At 40.6% G+C, this 21,184-nt stretch overlaps 1 protein-coding gene across 2 annotated transcripts in view; it reads right to left on the bottom strand.

The window, feature by feature from the left end:
- The window catches only part of PRKAR2B (protein kinase cAMP-dependent type II regulatory subunit beta), a 90,296-nt gene that overhangs the window by 15,675 nt on the left and 53,437 nt on the right, over positions 1–21,184 (bottom strand). For both annotated transcript variants that reach the window (XM_045864884.3, XM_064575409.1), the window contains exons 3-5: positions 16,633–16,685; positions 9,488–9,571; positions 735–841 (exon numbers count right to left, since the gene is read on the bottom strand). In XM_045864884.3, coding sequence (XP_045720840.1) covers positions 735–841; positions 9,488–9,571; positions 16,633–16,685 — 244 coding nt within the window. The remainder of the gene's footprint in view (positions 1–734; positions 842–9,487; positions 9,572–16,632; positions 16,686–21,184) is intronic.

The following is a 21,184-nucleotide window of genomic DNA, read 5'->3' as shown; positions in this document are numbered from 1 at the left end:
GTTCTAGAGGGGAGGGGGTGGGAGGATGGGTCAGCCTGGTGATGGGTGTTAAAGAGGGCACGTTCTGCATGGAGCACTGGGTGTTATATGCAAACAATGAGCCATGGAACACTACATCAAAAACTAATGATGAAATGTATGGTGATTAACATAATGAAAAATTTTTTTAAAAAGCACGCTCTTCTATGACAAAGTAAAGATGTTTTCTGAAATTGCATTTTCAATATGAATGCCCACCTTCTCATTTAAATAAAATAATCTCTCTACGGTGTTTTAAAATAACTTCTCTATGTTTTTAATGCACAAGAATGCATAAACAACTTCTGGAAAGAACATAAACTACCCTCTCTACCATGTGCATGTTTTACTTTATCGTTAATAAAAAAAGAACAGATTGAGTTATATGATTCAACACCCCAGATGCTGCGCTCTGCCTCCCTCCTAAGTGTAACAGGCGTCTTCTCAAGCCAAAGGCAGCACACAGTAAATGACTGAGATTTATAGATTTAACTAAGCAAAATCATCCGTTCTTCTATAAACTAGGCCTCTTTTCATGATCTAATGTGGTTTCACCACACGTATTCACAGCAGGCTTCCAGGGCGTATTATGGAGTAAAAAGAATAAAGAGGTAACAGCAACTATCAAGTATTAATTTGCCAGTCGTTATAAGAACCGCTGAGAATTTATATGGAAGGGTCATTACATTTCAGCAGTGAGGTTACGCAAAACTTACCTATCGATCACGTAGAAGTTGTCACCATCATCGCCTTGATCAATTACATGCTCCCCTTCTTTGACCAGTTTTTCAAACATGGCATCTAACACTTGAGACATCTGCTCCTATTTTTTAAAAAAGAAAAGATACAGTCCTTATGTTTGTCTACAATATTTTCCTTTAACTAACCGTAATCGGCTATAATTATATTTCTGTGAACCAGCTTGAAGAAACAGAAGTATCATCACTGCCATTAAATCTTGTCAAAAAAAGAAAAAATACACAGCACAGTTGTTCTCATCACCTAACAAATGAGATGATTATGTATTTCCTTTCATATTCAGTACCTGAAAGTAATTATAATTAGCTATTTCAGAATATTTCAGCACAACGATCACCACTGTAATATATTGAAAAACGAACCACCGAACACCATATACCTTATACATGAAATAGAACCTTGGCAACTAAAATGACCAGGTTCATAAAGAACGACTGCAAATGCCTTTTAAAGATTGTTTTTAAAACTTCCCTATGTTTAGTCATCACTAGAACTAAATACTTAGTGAATTCAAATTCTGGCTCCAATCCTGTTTGGTTTTAGCACCAAAAATAAAAAAAAACAGAACAGAAAAACAACATAGGCAAATCCAAAATGGACTATGGCAAATTTGTTATCACTGTTCTTTACCACTATAGTTCTCTTCAAGAAGCAACCATTTACCTCCGTAGGACAGATTTATTAACACTGAAGCCAGAAATGTCAAACCTATTCTTCAACAACTACCTAACTACATAAAATTTTTATTCTGCTAACATGTGGTTGACAAGGCTTAAGGATAAACGTCAGCTAGTGAGAATAAACTAGAAGGTGAAGAAATCTTTCCTCAGAACAAATACAGGAAAAATTCAAAGACCGTCAAACAGACAAAAGGGTTTAGTGTTTCTCAAACTGGGTTTTGTGGAACCCAGGGACTTTGTGGAAGTGCTTCAGTGATTGATTCTGTAAACCACTGATTTAACTGCCTCCTCAAAGTGTATCTGAGCCATTAAATATTGAAACTAATGGAAACCAAGGTGCTCAGATGAATTATATATACATAATTTTTTCGTGAGGTTAAATTTCTCATAAAATTAACTATGGTTAAGTGAACAATTCAGGGGCCACAAAGTTGTGCAACCACCACTTCTTAGTTTTCATCACCCCAAAAAGAAGCCCTGTGCCCACTAAGCAGTCACTTCGCTATTCTCCCCTCACTGGCCCCTGGCAACACCTACCTGTTTTCTATCTCTATGGATTCCCCTAATCTGGATATTTCCTACAATGCAATCATACAACGTGACCTGTTACTTCTGCCTTATTTCACTCAGCATAAGGTTTTCGAGGTTCATCCTTGTTCTGGATATATCCTACTTTATTCCTCTTTTATGGATGAATAATATTCCACTGTAAATATACCACAATTTGTTTATCCATTCATCTGTCAATGGACATTTGGATTGTTTCGCTTTTGGCTACTGTGAATAGTGGGGCTACTGAACATTCATATTCAAGTATTTGTTTGAATATTTATGTCAATTCTTCTGGGTTATACCAAGGAGTGGAACTACTAAGTCATATGGTAATTCTAGAACTTTTTGAGCAACTGCCAAGCTGTTTTCCACAGTGCCTAAACCATTTTCTTTCCCACAAGCAAAGTACTAGGGTTCCAATTTTTCCACATCCTCGCCAACACTTGTTATTTTCCCTTCTTAAAAAAAAAAATTATACCCACCTTAGTAGTGCTGGGCTGGTATTTCATTGTGGTTTCAGGATTGGCATCTCCCTAATGACTAGCTATGTTGAGAATATCTGCATGTGCTTATTGGTCATTTGTATATCTTTTTTGGAGAAATGTCTATTCAAGTATTTTGCCTAATTTTAAGTTGGGTTGTTATTTTGTTATTGAGTTGTAAGAGTTCTTTATATATTTTTGGATATTTGGCCATTATATATATATATGATTTGCAACTATTTTCTCCCATTCGGTAGAATGTCTTTCACTTTTTTCAATAATGTCCTTTAATGCACACATTTTTAAAATTTTTTATGAAGTTCAATTTCTTTCTTTTCTTTTCATATTCTTGTTTTTGGAGTCCACCTAAGAATCCACTGCTAAATAAATCCAAGGTCATGAAGACTTACCCTTGTGTTTTCTTCTAAGAGTTTTTATAGTTTGGGAGCTTACATTTAGGTCTTGGATCCATTTTGAGTTAATTTTTGTGTACAGTGTAAAGGAGGGGTCCAACTTGGTTCCTGTGTGTGTGGGATATCCAGTTGTCCCAGCACCATTTGTTGAAGGGACTCTTCTTTCCCCATTGAATGGTCTTGGCACTCTCATCAAAAATCAAATGGATATCAAATCAAATGTATAAATCAAATGTATAGGTTTGTTTCTAGACTCTCAATTCTATTCCACTGTTCTATGTGTCTATCCAGGCCAGTAACACGTTGTTTTATTCCTGGAGTTCTGTAGTACAGGTTTTTTTTTTTTTTTTAGATTTATTTATTTATTTTAGAGAGAAAGGGGGAAGGGGCAGAGGGAGAGAGAGAATCTCAAGCAGACTCCCCGCTGAGCATGAAGCCTGACGTGGGGCTCGATCTCACAACCCTGAGATCATGACCTGAGCTAAAACCAAGAGCTGGATGCTTAACCATCTGAGCCACCCAGGTGCCCCTGTAGCAAAAGTTTTGAAATTGGCAAGTGTGAGTCCTCCAACTTTGCTCTTCTTTTGCAATATTATTTTGATGATGTGGGCCCTCCTTGGTTATATATACAAATTTAATAAATGATACAAAAGCAAAATGTTAATGCGCTTGCCTCATTTAGCTTTATAATACATAAATGTTACCAATTTAAACTTTTATAAAATCATACTACCACAAATAATTTTTGTAAAGCTTTTTTATTTTTTATTTGACAGAGAGAGAGAGAGCAGAAGCACAAGGAGCGGCAGGCAGAGGGAGAAGCAGGCTCCCCGCTCAACAGGGAGCCCGCTGCGGGACTCGATCCCAGGACCCTGGGACCATGACCTGAGCTGAAAGCAGATGCTTAACCGACTGAGCCACCTAGGCACCTCCCTGACACAAATAATTTTTAAAAAGAATACAGAACCTCTACAAATACAGATATATTGCTAAGTAAAAAGAAGAATGGGGCAGGACACTATGGAGAGTCTGCTGTCACTGAAATTTAAAAACAACAACATACTGCTCTGTACAAAGCATAACCCTGGAAAAATACCCATGAGAATGCTCAAAACATGTGTGGCTCCTGAGAAGCTGGGGTGCGAGGGAGATTTTCTCTCCCTAACTACTCTTTTGTTCTTTTTGGATTTTCATAAATTGTGTACACACACAGACTTAGAACTTTTAATTAAAAAACCCGAGCTCTCCATCTGAACAGAGAACATACTACTGCATCTTCCCGTGGGCTAAGCAAAGCTTTTGGAGGAACATGGGGGTGGGTCCTGCAGGAAGGGGTTTTCGTCCCCTCCCTCGGTCCCTGCGTGAGCTCTGACACCTACTTGTGAAACAGGAAGCCCTGTGGAAGATGAAGCCAGTGTGGCAATGCCGTCTGGATGTGCGGCTAATTGGCCCCACGGGGACCATTTTACCCAAATGAGTTAATCAACCAGGCAGCATATGGTCACCTATCAAAATTATGAAGTTTGATTAAATGGTTTACTAATATTTTGTTGCACTTACTATTTATATTCCAACTCTTTTAGTCCAGATGGAGAGAGAATATCAGCTTTATTGATTAGCTCTTTCTCTAAATGTCAAATGGAGAAAAAACAAAAATGAAATACACTGCTCTAGTAAATTTTTTTGTTGTCTTGGTATTTAGCTGCATTTTAAAACATTATAAAGCTTAGGAATTCACACATGATATATAAAAAAAGTAATTCCTGGTAAAATACAGAACAATAATTTCTTCTAGAACTTCTCACTGTGACAGGTGTCTGTTCTAATCAATCAAAATGTAATTTCCCCATAATTATGCACAGAGTGAAAAGAACTTAGGAAATATTTAATATGCAGAGGCTTATCCCAATGACTGACAACTACAGTAGGAAATCCACATCTTATTCTACAGAATGCAAATTCGAGCTCGATGAAAGGTCTCTAACTTCAAAAACAACTATTTACTCTCCATTAATGAAAGAACCTATCATGGAGCATAGGAAAATTATTTCAGTTTGCCTCAAATTAGAAATATTTCAGAAGAAAAATGGCCTACTGAGTCGAGCATTAAAATATTCATGAAAAGGATATCTTCAAAGAGATTAATAATTATAAATGCTGTGCTCAAACATAGGAATATACAGCCCTCCCAGGAAAAATATTCAGAGGCCTAGGAGGTGCCAGATTTCCAAGCTAAACAATGACTTCAGGGAATTCAGATGGGATAGTACGTAAAAGGCCAAGATCATTCTCCTTTCTAGTTAGTATTTACTGCTTTCCTTCCTCCTCCAAATTTTCCCGTTTCAGAAAAAGGTACCAGCTCGTGTTCATTCCAGCGAGACAGTGGGAGTCATCCTAGACCCTTTTCAACAGGTCACAAATCGGTCGGTCCCGAAGTGCCAACTTCGGCTAATCCTGAATATTTTATGAAACCGTCCTCCGTCCCCTTCCCTAAGCCTATTTCCCGCCCTTCTACCTTCCATCCTGCCACTGCAGTGACCTCAGACACATTCGATTGTTCATTTCTCTGCTTAAAATGTTTCAATGGTGGGGCGCCTGGGTGGCTCAGTTGTTAACGTCTGCCTTCGGCTCAGGTCATGATCCCAGGGTCCGGGGATCGAGCCCCGCATCGGGCTCCCTGCTCGGTGGGAAGCCTGCTCCTCCCTCTCCAACTCCCCCTGCTTGTGTTCCCTCTCTCGCTATATGTCTCTCTCTGTCATATACATAAATAAAATCTTAAAAAAAAAAAGTTTCAACAGTGACTTCCTACTGCCTCCAGCATGTGGCCGACACTACAGGGTGGCATTCAAGAAGGGTCCCTGATGACACAGCACACACACATCTGAGCTCTCACCACCGTGTCTGCTGGTGCGGGCTCCCGTGAGAACACTCCCTGGGCTTTCCTCCCACGGGCACTCTCCTTCCTACTCACTCTCTGCAGCTCAGCTCGCGTGGCCTCCCCAGCTCCCTAAATCCCCAGGTGGGGCGGAGAGACCCTCTCCTCACACAGCTGTCCTGACTCCATCACAGCATGGATCATGTTGTACCAAACTGCTTTTGAATCCCTCATCAAATTATAAGTTCCAAGAGGACAAGAGCCATGTCTGAGTATTTCTGCGGCGTCCCTAAAAAGGCTTTACATGGGCTTCGGAGCACGGTGAGCAGTCTGGGCATCAAAGTGAAAGGAGCTGTTGTATAAGCAGGTTATTGGAGTTGAATATGTAATTCACTTTAAATGCATCTGGGTTATTGTAGAAAAAAAATGTGTATCGTGAAACACTAGAAGACTGTTTAAAAAACACGAGCTTAACCTAAAATCTTCAATCTGCCATGTTTGGGGAGGTTTTTATTTATTCCAGGTAGTAATCTGTTGAGAAGAATAAACTTTTACCCATCTATATTTTGCATTATTTCCAGAAATGTAGGGAAATAAATCAAGATAGCTTGAGCTCTCATTTTTAAAAAAACATCTTTTGGAAGTAACTACGTAAATATATTTGCTTCTTCCCTATAAAATATCCAGTAATGATAATTCATGAATTTGGTAACTTTGTGATCCCCCCACCCCAAGAACTGGCCTTTAAAATACATATACTGAAGACCTTCAACATAGAAGCCAAAAAAGGCTAAAAAAAATTTACTGTTTCGGGTGCCTGGGTGGCTTAGTTGGTTAAGCATCTGCCTTCAGCTCAGGTCATGGTATCAGGGTCCAGGGACCCAGTCCCGCTTGGGGCTTCTTGCTCAGCGGGGAGCCTGCTTCTTCCTCCGCCCCTCCCCATGCTCTCTTGCTCTCCCTCTGTCTCAGAAATAAATAAATAAATAAATAAGGGGGAGCCTGGGTGGCTCAGTCGTTAAACGTCTGCCTTTAAGCATCTGCCTTTAAGCGTCTGCCTTCAGCTTGGGTCATGATCCCAGGTTCCTGGGATCAAGCCCCGCATCGGGCTCCCTGCTTGGCGGGGAGCCTGCTTCTCCCTCTCCCACTCCCCCTGCTTGTGTTCCCTCTCTCACTCACTCTCTCTCTGTCAAATAAATAAATAAAATCTTTTAAAAGAAAATTTACTGTTTATAAAAATCACCACTTTAATTAGGTAAAGCTGTTCCTGGCCAGAATATACTAGTGAAAGCCTTTTAAAAATTATTTTAAATGCATCCAAAATTTTCACAGTGCCTTTAAAAGAGTTAAAGGTGAAATGGCAAGAAAGGAGGAGACCGAAGGGGCAGCAGCATCTCCGGAAAACACGCCTGGCAGCCATCTGACGCCCGTCTGTTTATCACCGGGCACACGGGCACCAGAGAGCACCAGACAGTCACTGCTGAAGCACGGAAACATGGCTTCGATGCAACAGGAAAGTATGCACACGGAGTAACACGTGGTAGTCACCCAAATCTGGAGCTGGAGCCCTTCACGGCCGGCGCTTGTTCTTGCTACAGGAAGCGTGGCTGGGGGCCAGGACCCCCGGTCTCACCTGAGAGCCGGTGAGAAATGCTCTCAGGCTCCACCACACACCTACTGAACCAGACTGTGCCTTCCGAACAAGATCCTCTGGTGACAGACAGACACAGGAAAAGTGTGAGCAGCCCTGCTTCTGGTGAGCTCTGAAATTCTCCCACATAAAGTTCTAGTCGAAAAATAGAGAAATCTCCTTAGCTGAAGCCTACCCCTAAAGGTAAAATTGAGCATTAATTTTACAGCTGTCCTCTCTGTGTATCTGGAGGAAAGAGTTAAATACTAAATTAGTTTAATTCCAATACCACACACACACAAAGTTGTATCTTTCCACTAATCATTATTTGGACTCCTATTGGTGGAAGATGATTAGAGATCACATAATTTTAGTGTCCTTTATGTCACAGAGTCATTATCATTCTAGATAAATGAGATGAGGGGTTATGTGGAAGCCCATCAAAATTTTACAAATTCTCTTCAGTCACTTATTCTAGCATTTAATACTATAAGAAAATATTTCCATTCCTAAATTAAATTCTTAAATTTTCTATCTTAATTCCATTTCTCTCTGTTTTTTTTTTTTTTGGAGGGAAGGGGAGAGAGAGAGAGAGACCGAGAAAGAGAGAAAGGAGGGACAGAAGGAGAGAGAGAGAGAGAGAATCTTAAGCAGGCTCCACGATCCCAATGCAGGGCTTGATCTCACAACCCTGAGATCATGACTTGAGCTGAAATCAGGAGTAAGATGCTTAACTGACTAAGCCACCCAGGCACCCCTTAATTTCATTTCTTAATCTTCCATTATTAGAGCAAACAACCAACAACCCCATTCTTTAGAGCTCACAGTTTTACAAACTCAGTAAGAATTCTAGAGGACCTGGGTCAAACTGGACAAAACTTATATACACGTGGTCCTAAACAACATCTCCAAAGTCACAAAATGTAATCCGTGTTCCTGGAGGACATGACAGAAACATATGTGGTATTAGAAACAAAAGATCTTTAAAAAATGTTTCAGGGTGTCCTATGACCCAGTGTAGATACAGTACCTTCCTCTTTATAAAAATGACTTTAAGAAAACCCCATCTTAAAAAGATTTTAATTTAATATTCTAGGGCATCGATCTGAAAACTATTAAGATGCTGCGTTTGACCAAAAAAAAGTTGAGGTAAGAGGCATCTGGGTGGCTCAGTTGTTAAGCACCTGCCTTCAGCTCAGGTCATGGTCCCAGGGTCCTGGGATCGAGCCCCACATCGGGCTCCCTGCTCAGCGGGGAGCCTGCCTCTCCCTCTGCCCCTCCCCCTGCTCGTGTCCTCACTCTCGCTCTCTAATAAATACATAAAATCTAAGAAAAACCCTCAAAACTTTAAAAAAAAAAGTTGAGGTAAGCTACAGGAGTTGACTCAGTTTCCACATTTGGGTCATGGCAGCAGGATCATGGCAACCCAAACAATCACCTAGCAATAAAGAAGCATAATGTGAGATGAAGGAAGAGAACATTTAGGTCCGAGCACAGGGCAAAATGTGAATCACATGCTCACGGGACAGGGGTTTCTAGAAAAAAACCAAACCAGAACTAAAGAACAGAAATTTCAAAATCCTTACAAAGAAAAAAAATCCCTCTACCTTTAAAACGAAGTAAAATGTTGCTTTTAAAATACATATAATACAAAAGTTAGACACTAAAATATCATTACTATCACGAGTCGGTGAGAGAGGCAGTCCACCGTGGGCCCTGCGCCGCCCTGCACATTCCTGCCGGATGTACAAGGAACGCAAGGTGCAACCCTCTCTTCATCTGGGCCGTTTCTCAGGGCTACTCTTGTAAAGTAACCTGGAGGGATGAGATAATGTCTTCTGCAGACAAGGGGGCAGGCAGGCCTGTGTGCTCACAGCTTCAAGGATATGCACCTCCCAAGCTTAGCCTTGCTCTCCTGGAACACAAACTACCACACAGGCAGGCATCTTGGAGGGGGGGGCCTTTACATCATCCCGGGTGGCGTTAACCTGTTGGGAGGGTAAAATCCAAGACCCTGCAACCGTTCTTTACTCTGATGCTGAAAAAAAAAAAACATTTCTGGTCACTGAGATGTAGCTTACCGGATCCAGGTTCTTAAACAGCAGGATGTCTTTGCAAGCCTCTTGCAATCGATTTCTTTGATCATCAGTTTTGGGATGTATAATCTAAAAGGACACCAAATTAACAAACAAATTAGTCTACTCATCTTATGATAAGGGATGAAACTTCCCAGCAGGACGTCAGAGGGAAGAACTGTCAGTGCTGAGGTTCACTTTAGGGGACCAGACACAAGCTATCAGCCCCCTAAGTAAGGGCAAGTAGTACAGTCTTGTCTGGGAAGGCGGGGCACACTCATCAACAGAGCGCTGGAATGTTTTTCAAACGGGTGTTTTCCCCCAGGTTAGCAAGTTCATTTTGTAAAGGCCTGTGATTGGCTATTCACTAAAGACCCCAAAGCTCCCAGCCAGTGGGAACATACAGAAGGACAAGAGGCCACAATGGCTATGCTGAAGGTCTAGAGACTGCCTTCATTCTGTTTAATACTCTCTCGATATTCTCTATCACTGTTTCATACTCTACCACTGAGTGGGATAATCTTTTAGGATGTAGACCTTTCCTTTGAAATGTGACGGTCTCTCGAAGTCAATAAATTCTTACACGTATATTGCATTAGATGTTAAATATATTTTTACACACTATGTATGTAACTATCCCCACAGAGAGTGGTTTTCCAAAGGGAGCACGTAAACACAGGGTGATGTACCTAGAGTGTGGATTTGAGGAAAGATGAATCCAACAGTCCTGGTGTGCTCAATTTAGAATGAGCTCAAAGAGAACCAGTGTAGTCTATTCTTCCTAAAGCATCATCCCAGGAGGGCGAAGACCAACAGAATGCCCTCTGTAAGTGTGGCGTGTCAACTCTCCAGAGCCTCTTTTGACGAGTGGAAGGCTCAACCCACGTGAACCAAAAGGCCCATTCTTTTGTGAACATTGGTAGTTTGTAACTATAAAATGAATCGAGAGGCAAGAGACAGTCCTAAAAGCAGCAAGCATGGAGAGTCACCCTCCTGAACCACCTAGGCACTGATGTTCAGAGAGCAGCTGTGGGGGCTGACGAGCAGGTGCCCCAGCTCCTCTGTCACTGGCCCCACCATCGGATCAGCCGGAATCAGGCAGTGGGGAGTTCTGTGCCCATGAATATACCAAGACTCACAATGGGAAATTAGAATTGGCATTTCAAACCCATCTCAGGTGGCTAAATATTAATGAAAATCATAGGCCCAAATAAAGGAAATTGACCGTATTCAGGCATACATCTTGTTTTACTGACTTCACCTTACTGGGCTTCACAGATAAGATGTGATTACAAATTGGAAGGGCGTGGCAACGCTGCGTTGAGCGCCATTTTTCCAGCAGCATTTGCTCATTTCGTCTCTCTGTGTTACATTTTGGTAATCCGTGCAGTATTTCAAACCTTTCCATTATGACTGTATCGGTTATGGTGATCCGTGATCAGTTATTAGGACATGTTGAAAGCTCAGATGATGGTTAGCATTTTTTAGCAATAAAGTATATTTTTAATTAAGGCATGTACATTGTTTTTTTAGACATAATGCTAAAACAGAGTATACACATAACTTTTATATGCACAGGGAAAACAAAAAATTCATTTGACTGGCTCTCCTGCAATATTTGCTTTATTTCAGTGGTCTGAAATTGAACTCACAGTATCTGCAAGGTATGCATGTATGTGTATTATTTATATACTACACAAAAGAGCATCAGACAGTGGGAGAGGAAGTCATTGCATTCTTTCCCATATGGGTAAGATATATGCAAACTTTTATTTACTATCTAATCAATATTCACCTCAATCTAGATTTTAAGACGACATATGGACACAGAAAAAGCAGACCCTGGTGCCTACTAACTCACTGCTTACTATACAAGAAACTTTTTAAATTAGTGCACTGAAAAAATCATGCCAACCAAAATTCTTATCTCCCTACTTCAAATAAGGAAGGTTAACACAATAAAACAAAACAAAAAGTCACTTCTCACTCCAATAGAACCTCAAATCGAAGCAATCATAAAATGTTTGCCTGCTGAGGGGCGTCTGGGTGGTGCAGTCGGTTGAGTGGCCAACTCTTGGTTTCGGCTCTGGTGGTGATCTGAGGGTCATGGGGTCGAACCCGGAGTCAGGCTCTGTGCTGAGTGCAGAGTCTGCTGGAGACGCCTTCTCTCCCCTGCTCTGTCCCTCCCCCTTCTCTCTCTCTCTCAAATAAATAAAATCTTTAAAAAAAAAGTTTGCCTGCTAAGAAGCTCTGTCCTCAGAGAGAAAAAGTTGGGGATACCGTGGCACCCCTGTGGAAAAAACGTTCTAGGCCCAAGATGGAGGTGCTCCAGCCCAGGGAGCACCGTCAGCACACCACAATTTAGATAGCCTTTGTGTCCCCGTAAATGCTCCAGAAGCGTGGCGTATCCAGTTAGCCAACCAAGGCCCAAAGCCAAGCCAACTGTGGGTTCTATACTTATTTCTCGTCCCTTATTCCTTATCCCATGAATGCTTCCTGCCTTCTACCCCATCTCCCAGCTCTCTGGACTCTTGGGAACCCACTTTAGAAAGTGGTAGGGTTTGTCTGGATCGCCCAAATTATCTTCTTTAATCATTCTTGGCACCATCTTGCCCCTGCTTTACTCTTGTTATCAATTTAAGTCTTTCTCCACGACCATTCACTCCATAGGAACCCCTCACACAACAGCTTTTTCCTCTTCTCTCTCTCTCTCCTAACTTGTGTTCTTATGCATTAACCCTTTTCAATTCTGGTTCTTAATCCTGCCATCACTGCTATGGTCTACGGCTCTCCCTGTTTTCTGTTCTCTCTCTGTCCCCTCTCCCCACCCTCACTCCTCAGAGAGTCTCCTATCATTTACAGACCCCACATTAAAATCCTGTTCTGTGTTCTGGAAAGCTAACAGTCAGAAATCAGGTGACTCCTTGCGCTTTGGTGACTCTGCCCTGTAACCAACTGCTCAAAAGATGTTCTCCCACTTCTAAAGACTCTCATTTTTTTCTGTTTGGTTTGGTGTGAGCCTACATATAAGATCTGCATCTGGATAACTAAGGGTGTAACTAAACCATACACCCAAATGTGATTTTTATTACACTAGAAGTCACTTTTTTTTTAAATTAAATTTTATTTCTGATTTCAGGGTAAAAATCTCATTTGTTAAACAAATAATTATGTAGCATTTATTATGTGCCAAGCACTGGTTTAAGGGCTTTAAAAATATTAACTCATTTTATCCTAGTAACTGACCCCATGAAGCAGGTAATAATTTATGCTAAGTAAAATAAGTGAGACAGAAAGAAAAATACCACATGATCTCATATATTAAAATGAACTTGCCCACATCATTTCTTCAGTGTCAAAGTTCAGAGCTGCAGAGCTAGGATTCATCCCAGCAGGGCTGGCTATAGAATTTATGCTCTAGGGGCACCTGGGTGGCTCAGCCGTTAAGCGTCTGCCTTAGGCTCAGGTCATGATCCCAGGGTCCTGGGATCGAGCCCCGCATCGGGCTCCCTGCTCCGCGGGAAGCCTGCTTCTCCCTCTCCCACTCCCCTTGCTTGTGTTCCCTCTCTCGCTGTGTCTCTGTCTGTCAAATAAATAAATAAAATCTTAAAAAAAAAAAAAAAAGAATTTATGCTCTAAACCAGGGTCAGCAAACTGGGGCCTGCAGGCCAAATTTCTTTTTGCATGGCCCCTAAGCTAAGAACGATTGGGAGAAAAAAAAGCAGAAGAATTAATACTTCTTAACATGTGAAAATTATATAAATTCAAATTCAAGTGTCCATAATAAAGTTTTTTTTTAAGTAAGCTCTACACCCAACCTGGGGCTTGAACTCACGACCCCGAGATCAAGAGTTGCACACGCCACCGACTGAGCCAGCCGGGTGCCCCCAGAAATGAACTTTCAACGGAACACAGCCACACTCATCCATTTATGATTTATCCAAGGCTGTTTTCAAGCTACAACATCTGCAGAGCAAGTAGCTTTGACAGAAACTGTATGCCCCTCAAAGTCTAAAATATTTATTACCTGGAAAGAGTAAATTTTTCAGTTAAAAAAAAAAAGGCTTACAGACAGCTCTGCTCTAAACCCTGGTCTTTCATTTCAAAAAATTAGAAAACCAATTAATAAATAAAAGGTATACACTTTCTCTAAAGAAAACACTGCAAATCTATTCTGCTAATAAGCAAGGGATATCTGTACAAGACAGTTTCCTATTTGTCCAGTCCACCGTCCACACACAGCTGAAGGTAACCTTTAAAAAATTTAAATCAGAACACCTGGATGGACTCTATCACATTTCCCGAGCATGAAGGGCCCGTCCTTCCTTTGGCCCCCCAGCCTGCAGTCACAGCTGCCTGCACTCAGAACTACCAACAGCTCCCAAGCTGGGGCGCTGAGGTCAAGCCAAATGGGCTCCTGGGCTTTGGGGCAAGACTTCTTTTGGCCCCACTTCTGCAACCACTCCATTTAATTAGGGACCCTGTCCATGGGGGGTTTGGGTTCCTTTTAGCACTTCATATTTTGTAACTGTTCATTAGTTTACTGGCTTGTTGTCTAATTCTGCTATTAGCCTCTAAGCCCCAAGATGGCAGGGACTTACCCACGGTGCTCACCACTGAACATCCTAAGCACCTGGCCAAATACACAGAACACACTCCTCCACAATTCTGAGGGGTAATACAACAAGGAAATGACCCATTCTTAAAATTACCAGCTCTTCGCTACCAGAAGAGCTACATGTTAGATGTATATATAACTCTTACATTTTCATTTGCTTTTTTAAGATTTTTTTTTTAAATAATTTCTACACCCAACACGAGGCTCGAACTCACAACCCCGAGATGGAGAATTGTATGCTCCACCAACTGACACAGCCAGGCGTCCCTATAGCTTCATTTATTAAAGGTAAAATCTAATTTGTGATTTTTCCAAAATCCGTCTTAAGTATTTAAATTTTCTTCAAATTTATATCAGAGAATATCTACATTAATCTCAGACTTAAGGATTTGATACATCATCTGTGAAATACAAAATGTTCAGATGAAATGGAACTTTATCAAAATATATGTTTTCCTTACAGACATTTTCCCGTATCTGCTTAGAGCCAATTAATTCTGAAATCTGTAATAATCATTTCCAAGGGCTATGGTGCAATTTGCCTTGTAGTATCTACGACCAAAAAAAACAGTGCAGTTTTTAGTAACATGTTTAGAGAATAGTCAAACTAATGGAGAACCTGAAGCACTTTATAATTATAATTAATTACAAAAAATCTATTAAAAGTAACATGGAGGGTGTTACAGGGAACAACTCTAGCAGCTAATGCCCGACTCACAAAGATCCTTCCTTCCCTAGGAACGGCCTTCATTTAAAAGTGGCGTCTGGCAGCCAAAGGCTGCACTCCTTGTCCCTGGCCCCCTACCCGAAGCTGGGTCCATGAGAAACTCTCCCAGAGAACCAGGACTTTAAGCTGAGAGTCACAGCAATAAGGGCAAGTGGCAGCCAAGTCTCCCCCTAACACAATTCTCTAAGTCCTGCACCACCGCTATGGAAGGACCCCAGATGTAGCCTGGCTCCTGCCCGCCAGCTATGGCTTGGGTTGATTTTGGGGTTTGGTGTTTTTTTTTTTTCCAATTCGTTCTGGAATTCTGTAAGATTTCCAAGCATACATCCAATACTTATTTTCTTTTTTTAATTTTTATCTCAATGTGATTGGGTTCTTTGACATAGCCAAATGAATCTTAACTGGTACCGCCTCCCAAACAAGACTGTTAGGGATTAACTGGAGTGACCCAGCCAATCACTTTACCTATCCCACGGATCAAATGGTGGCTAACAGTCTGAGTCTATGAGATACTGTGTATTGTTTTTAAACTGTCCTTTTGAAATGTCCTTCAGTTTAGATTCTTACTAAATCAAACCATTTCATCAAACATCTCAATTACTAAGTTTTATTGTGTATACCTTTATACGCAAATATAAAGAATGTGTGTACTCTTCAAAGTCACCCATTACTGTTTCTGCTAGATACATAAATCAAGGACACGATGGGGAAGGCCTAGTTTTTACGACTACATGAAGTACTAAGAGCATGTTACACATTAATAACAGTATCTTAATCCTAAGGAAACATAATTTCAAGCCAGAATTTATAGACATTATCAAGTTAATTTATGTTCTGGTAGCAAACAGTGAGCTCCCCCCCTACGGCTGCTGGGAACCCCCATGGGTATGGGAATGAAATGGGATTTCCTTCAAGACCTTCAAGATAACACTCCTGATCTTTCTCTCACTGGATTCTACATATATTTCAGGGAGCTTAATGATGTAATGACTTAGGGACATAGTATTTGCTTTTTCATATTAAAAATCAATCTTATTTAAGTATGTCAGAGCTACAGAAATAAATTTTTGTTTATCTTTTGAGGCCAAACAGAAAAGAGGAGCTTTGGCCAAGTAAGTACTCAAAAAAAAAAAAAAAAAAAAAGGTAAATTATTACTTTGCATTTCCAGGCACAGTAATCTCTTATTTAGTTTACTTTTTACTAAATAAAGAATAGGTGAACGGAGGACATAGCTTAAAAACTGCTTCAAACAAAAGTGGACAAATTCTTACAAAAACATTACGACCGTCAAGAAATCAGTTTCTGAACAAACTATTCATAGATATTAAAGAGTAAGAACTTTTATACTGGCACTTTAGGTGTAATTCTACTGTGATTTGTTTTTGTTTCCAAATAAGCTTTGTTGTTATAAATTGGTAGGAACAGAAAGAAGGCTTTCCCTAGTATTTTCCTTTACTAGAAATACTGTCAGAAAAATAGCATTAATGCTATGACCAAGATAGCTAAAAACACTTTCCCTCACCAGGCTGTATTTTTGCAAAAGAAATAAAACCACAACTGCAGTGAATTTTTATGTTCATCTTTCCTTTTATCCAAAGAATAAGATGCTTTCTCTTTGGAGAAAAGTAATTCTATAGAACTTGAAGTCAAAGTAAGCTATCAGAGAGACTAGGAAAAGAAACACTCAAAATAATTCCATTATGCTTCCTGTCAATCTATATGCCTGTTAACCTCTTTCTGTTATTATATTCCTGATCCAGTACTGGAATATAATTTAGAACTAATTTATTAAGTAAATTACATACCCTGGACTCTGCATCATCTTCTTCTTCATCGGGATTATAAGCTTCTGCACATACTATAAAAATAAAAATGGACATTTGAAAGATATTCCATCAAGAAATATACTATAATAAATATACCTTAAAAATTAATAAAAAGAGAACCATGGTATAAAACAACATTAATTCACTTCATCCAGGGCAAGCAGTCTACACTGAAAAGACGATTCCCTATTGAAATCTATAACAAATTTATTAAAATACAAAGCTGCACTTTAAGACAATGACAACTGTTTTCTGCTTTCTGTTATTCAGAGAAACACAGCTTCACCTCTTCCACCTTCGTTTCTAAGCTACAGAAATGCATGAGATCCAAAAATTATTTAAAGAACAGACCCCCAAAAAGCCCAAGTCTGCTACGAAATGATCAACTTAATCATAGTTATAAGTACCTTTCATAAATTATCCACAACCCAGTCTTCCAAGAGCAAATACGATTAACGTGTTCACATTCCTTTCTAGTTTTTACACTGAGTGGATTTCATACTGCATATGCAATGTTAAAACTTGCTTATTTCATTTAACACTGTAAGAATTTCACATGCCATTAGAAACATTTTGTAAAAATCATTTTAAGGACTGCTGATTGTTTACCATAAGCTAGAATTAACCACTCCCTTAATGCTACACACTTAGCTGGCTTCTATTAAAATAAGCTTGCAATAAACATCTTCATGCATAAATATTTGTCTACATTTCAGATTATGCTGTAGAAATTATTCCCAAATGTTATTTTTGGGGGCTAAGAGTTATGACAATTTTTAAGGCATACTTATTACCAAGCTTCCTTCTAGAGGGACTATACCCATCCACTGTCCTAACAAAGAATGTGTAAGAAGATTCCTTTAAACTGTAAAACAGAAATGGATGTTACTGCTTAAATCTTGGCAATTTAGATGAAAAATTATTGAAATTCTAAAAAATTATTTTGAATTTGAACTATGTTCAAATGTTTTATAAAGCTGACTATATTTCTGCCTTTGCCTTTATGAGGAATCTCGGTATGCATTTGATTTTCTTTTTGGTTTACACCAGTTTCTTAACACCACTTTGTTATATTTCTCATAATCATTTTATCCAGTTTGCTTTTTCATTATAATGACAAAGTTGTCACAGGTTATGCATGTTTATTTTTAATGCAATGAGATCAAGGAAGAAAACTCCCCAATATGATTTAAACTCAACAGTAAACATCACAAAAACACCACTGGTTTTGAGCTAGGAAACTCCTTTGCAAATGTAAAGATTACTTCTCTTCTGGTTTTTTAAAAGTAGATTTTTTTTTTTTTTTACATTTACCCTTTAATTCATAAGGACTTTACTCTGCCAGAGATGTAGAAATATAAAGAACAGAGGATCAGCGACAAGCTGACAAATGTCTTCGTAGAGGCCCAGACGGCATGAAGAGTACTATCATCATTAGCCCTATTACTGCCATTATTACTATAAATCCTGACGTTAGTGTTCTTTCCTCCAGGCATTGCTCTAGATACACACTGGCCAGTGAGTGAGGGATTCTTAACCAGGGCCAATTTTGGCCCCCAGAGGACAACTGGCAATGTCTGGGGACATTTTGATTGTCACAACTGTGGGGACTGTCGGGGAAGCCACTGGTTACTGAGGGAGGCCAAGGATGCTGATAAACATCCTGCGATGCCCAGGACAGGATCCCCTTCCCCCCCAACCCCCAACCACCTGGCTCAAAATATCAACAGTGCTGAGGATGAGAAACCCTGACCTAGTGTATATTTTTTCATTCAATCTCACAACAACCCTAAGATAGACGGGTTTCCTATCACCACCTGACAGATGAAAGACTAGGGCTGACAGAGGTTACTTATCTTGGCCCAGATCACACATTCTAGGACCACAGGACCCATACCTGATCCCAGCAGTGTCTGGCTGACCCCAGAGCCCTTGCTCTTAACTATTGTCCTGCATTTGACTCTGGTGAAGTCACCAGCATCGAGGCTGGGCTTCAGCCTTCTGTCTCAGAAACTGAACAGAAGGGGACCTGTCTCTCAGGGGCAGGCTCTCATTAAAGAACCTCACTGATGTATATCACCAGAATGCCAATTTATTGGTATTGGTAACCAATACCAATTTATTGGTAACCAAACTCCCTGAATCAAGTATGGAGTCAGCATGACCAGCTCTCTAGCCCACACAGGAAGACCATGGAAGAAGCCAAATCACAGTTAAAGGGTTGCTTGCTGAGAGTGAGCTAGGAGGAAGAGAGTTTGTCTAATAAAATGAATGTTAGGTGGCTAAGTCTGGGACAGCTTGAGCCTTCCACACACACCATACAGATGGTCCTGCTCATGGGGCCCAGACACTTTAATCCTGCTGGCTCCAACTTTCCAGAAAGCATGAGGACATCTACTTCTTTAAAGCGTGACTCTGTGACTTTGTTTCCGTAGATGACCAATCTCACAGGTGGGACTGCCACCTAATTAGCAGGGCTCAGCGCAAAATGAAGACAGCCCCATTTTCAAAAACTCAGAATCTCAAGAGGGCACCAAGAGAACATTAGACCAAACTTGGAGCCCTTGTGAACAGGGGGCCCAGGCCGTCAGCCCTGCTAAGGGATCAATATATTCAATGAGGTAGTAGAGTAGGTAAGACACTTTAGTGTTGATCTTAAATTTTATTTCACAGAGGGAAACCTTCATGCTCTGATTTCTAAGTTCCGAGCTCCTATACTCTGACTAAAAATCATGAGGAGTGAGATTCTATTGTTCTTCTAAATAACTTACCAACTGTCCCAATATTATTTATTACTTGACACTCTTCTGATTTGTGGTGTCCACTTTATCACTTACTTGTTTCTCGGTTGCCCATTTCCTTTAACTATTCCCTGTGCCAATATTACCAGGATGTAGTTCCTGGCATGTAGGTGCAATGTTTCACTACATTCCAGTCCATCTACCACCACCTCCGACAGCCAGAGCAAAATACAACACCTGCGGGCTTGGACATTGCCATCTTCACTTACGCCGTTTCCTCGGGTTGGAACCCCACCACATCCTCCTTTCCAAGCCATCCCTTCTCTCCAGCCCCAACTAAAAAGTCAAGACAAGAGCCTCACCTCCTCACAGCTAAGTTAGGAAAACCCACTTTCTGTGCTCCCCTTGCTCCTGTGTTCCCAATACCGTGGGCAAAGCTCATTCTTGTCTCTTACTACACTGTACTCTACCAGAGCGGTTACTCTGTGTTCACCCTCCAGGCTGAGACTTATAGCCCCTCAGGGACTAACTGTGTGCTCCTGGAACTCTATTTCCCTAGCACTGACCTGGCTCAACACACACTTTTTGAATGAATGACTGATTAATGAACAAACAGGCCTGCAAGGTCCTTGAGGACAGAGATGATATGTTGTTTAAATATCTCCTGATATTCTACCTGCATGACAGACTCTCAAATGCAAGTTGAATGAATAAAAAGTTGTCCTTTGCTAAAATGTCTAACACCATTTGTCCAAGAAATAGGAACAGAGTGAAATGAGAACCTTTTGTTTTGTTCACCAAGGAGCCTGGCACACACCCTGGAAGCTCAGTAACTCTCTGTACAAGGAACGAATGGATGAGAGGTTCTATGCCCAGAAGGACCCTCAAACCAAAGCCTCTAGAGAATATGAGCTACTTTGTATGTTTTCTAAAATGTATTCACCCTATCCCTCCTGGACAATGTGAAATTGAGCCTGAAACTATTTACTCCCTTCTTGGTTTGGCGATTACACAGTAGTGAAGGATAGAGCCCTATTCTTTGAGTGAACCCTATATTGAGGTTTCCCTGTTATGTTTGCATATATTATTTGTCAATACGTCAGTCATCTAGAATGGGCCAAGATTTCCACACTGTACTGTGATATGCATGCACTGTGTGGCCTGTCACAGTCAGCAAGACAGAACAGGGAAGTGAGAACCATATTGACTCTGCATCTTCCGGGGCTTGGCCCTTGATCTTTTCATGCAATATGCACGCACACACACGGCTGTGTACAGAGGACCCCTCTACCCTTGTACAATGTAGGAGTCAGGGGTGCCAACCCTCTACACAGTTGAAAATCCACATATAACTTCTGACCCTCTCAAAACGTAACTGCAAAGAGCCTACTGTTGATCAGAAGTCTTACTGATAACATAAACAGTTGATTAACATATATTTTGTATGTTATGTGTGTTACATATTGTATTCTTGTAACAAAGAAGGCTAGAGAAAAAAATGTTATTGAGAAAATCTTAAGGAAGAGAAAATACTATACTGTGCCTACTGAAAAAAAAAAAATCCACGTATAAATGGACCTGTGCAGTTCAAACTGTGTTGCTCAAGAGTCAACTGCAGTGACGGACAAGAGGTAAGGGATTTTTCCCCATCATGACACCAAATACGTGTTGTTTTTTTCCAGCAGCACTCCTCCCTCTCTCTGACACCAAATGGGCTGTCTCACAATTCAGTGTAATTGACACTATCTACCTAAAGTTAGTGTCAGGTCCCACAAGTCAAAGGACTCAGT

Source organism: Mirounga angustirostris, unplaced genomic scaffold (genome assembly GCF_029215605.1).
Source record: "Mirounga angustirostris isolate CCGP_5_RB_7025 unplaced genomic scaffold, mMirAng1.0.hap1 SCAF_12, whole genome shotgun sequence".
NCBI lineage: Eukaryota > Metazoa > Chordata > Mammalia > Carnivora > Phocidae > Mirounga > Mirounga angustirostris.
The sequence above is the reverse complement of the archived record's forward strand: the minus strand, read 5'-3'. Positions and strand labels throughout refer to the sequence as shown.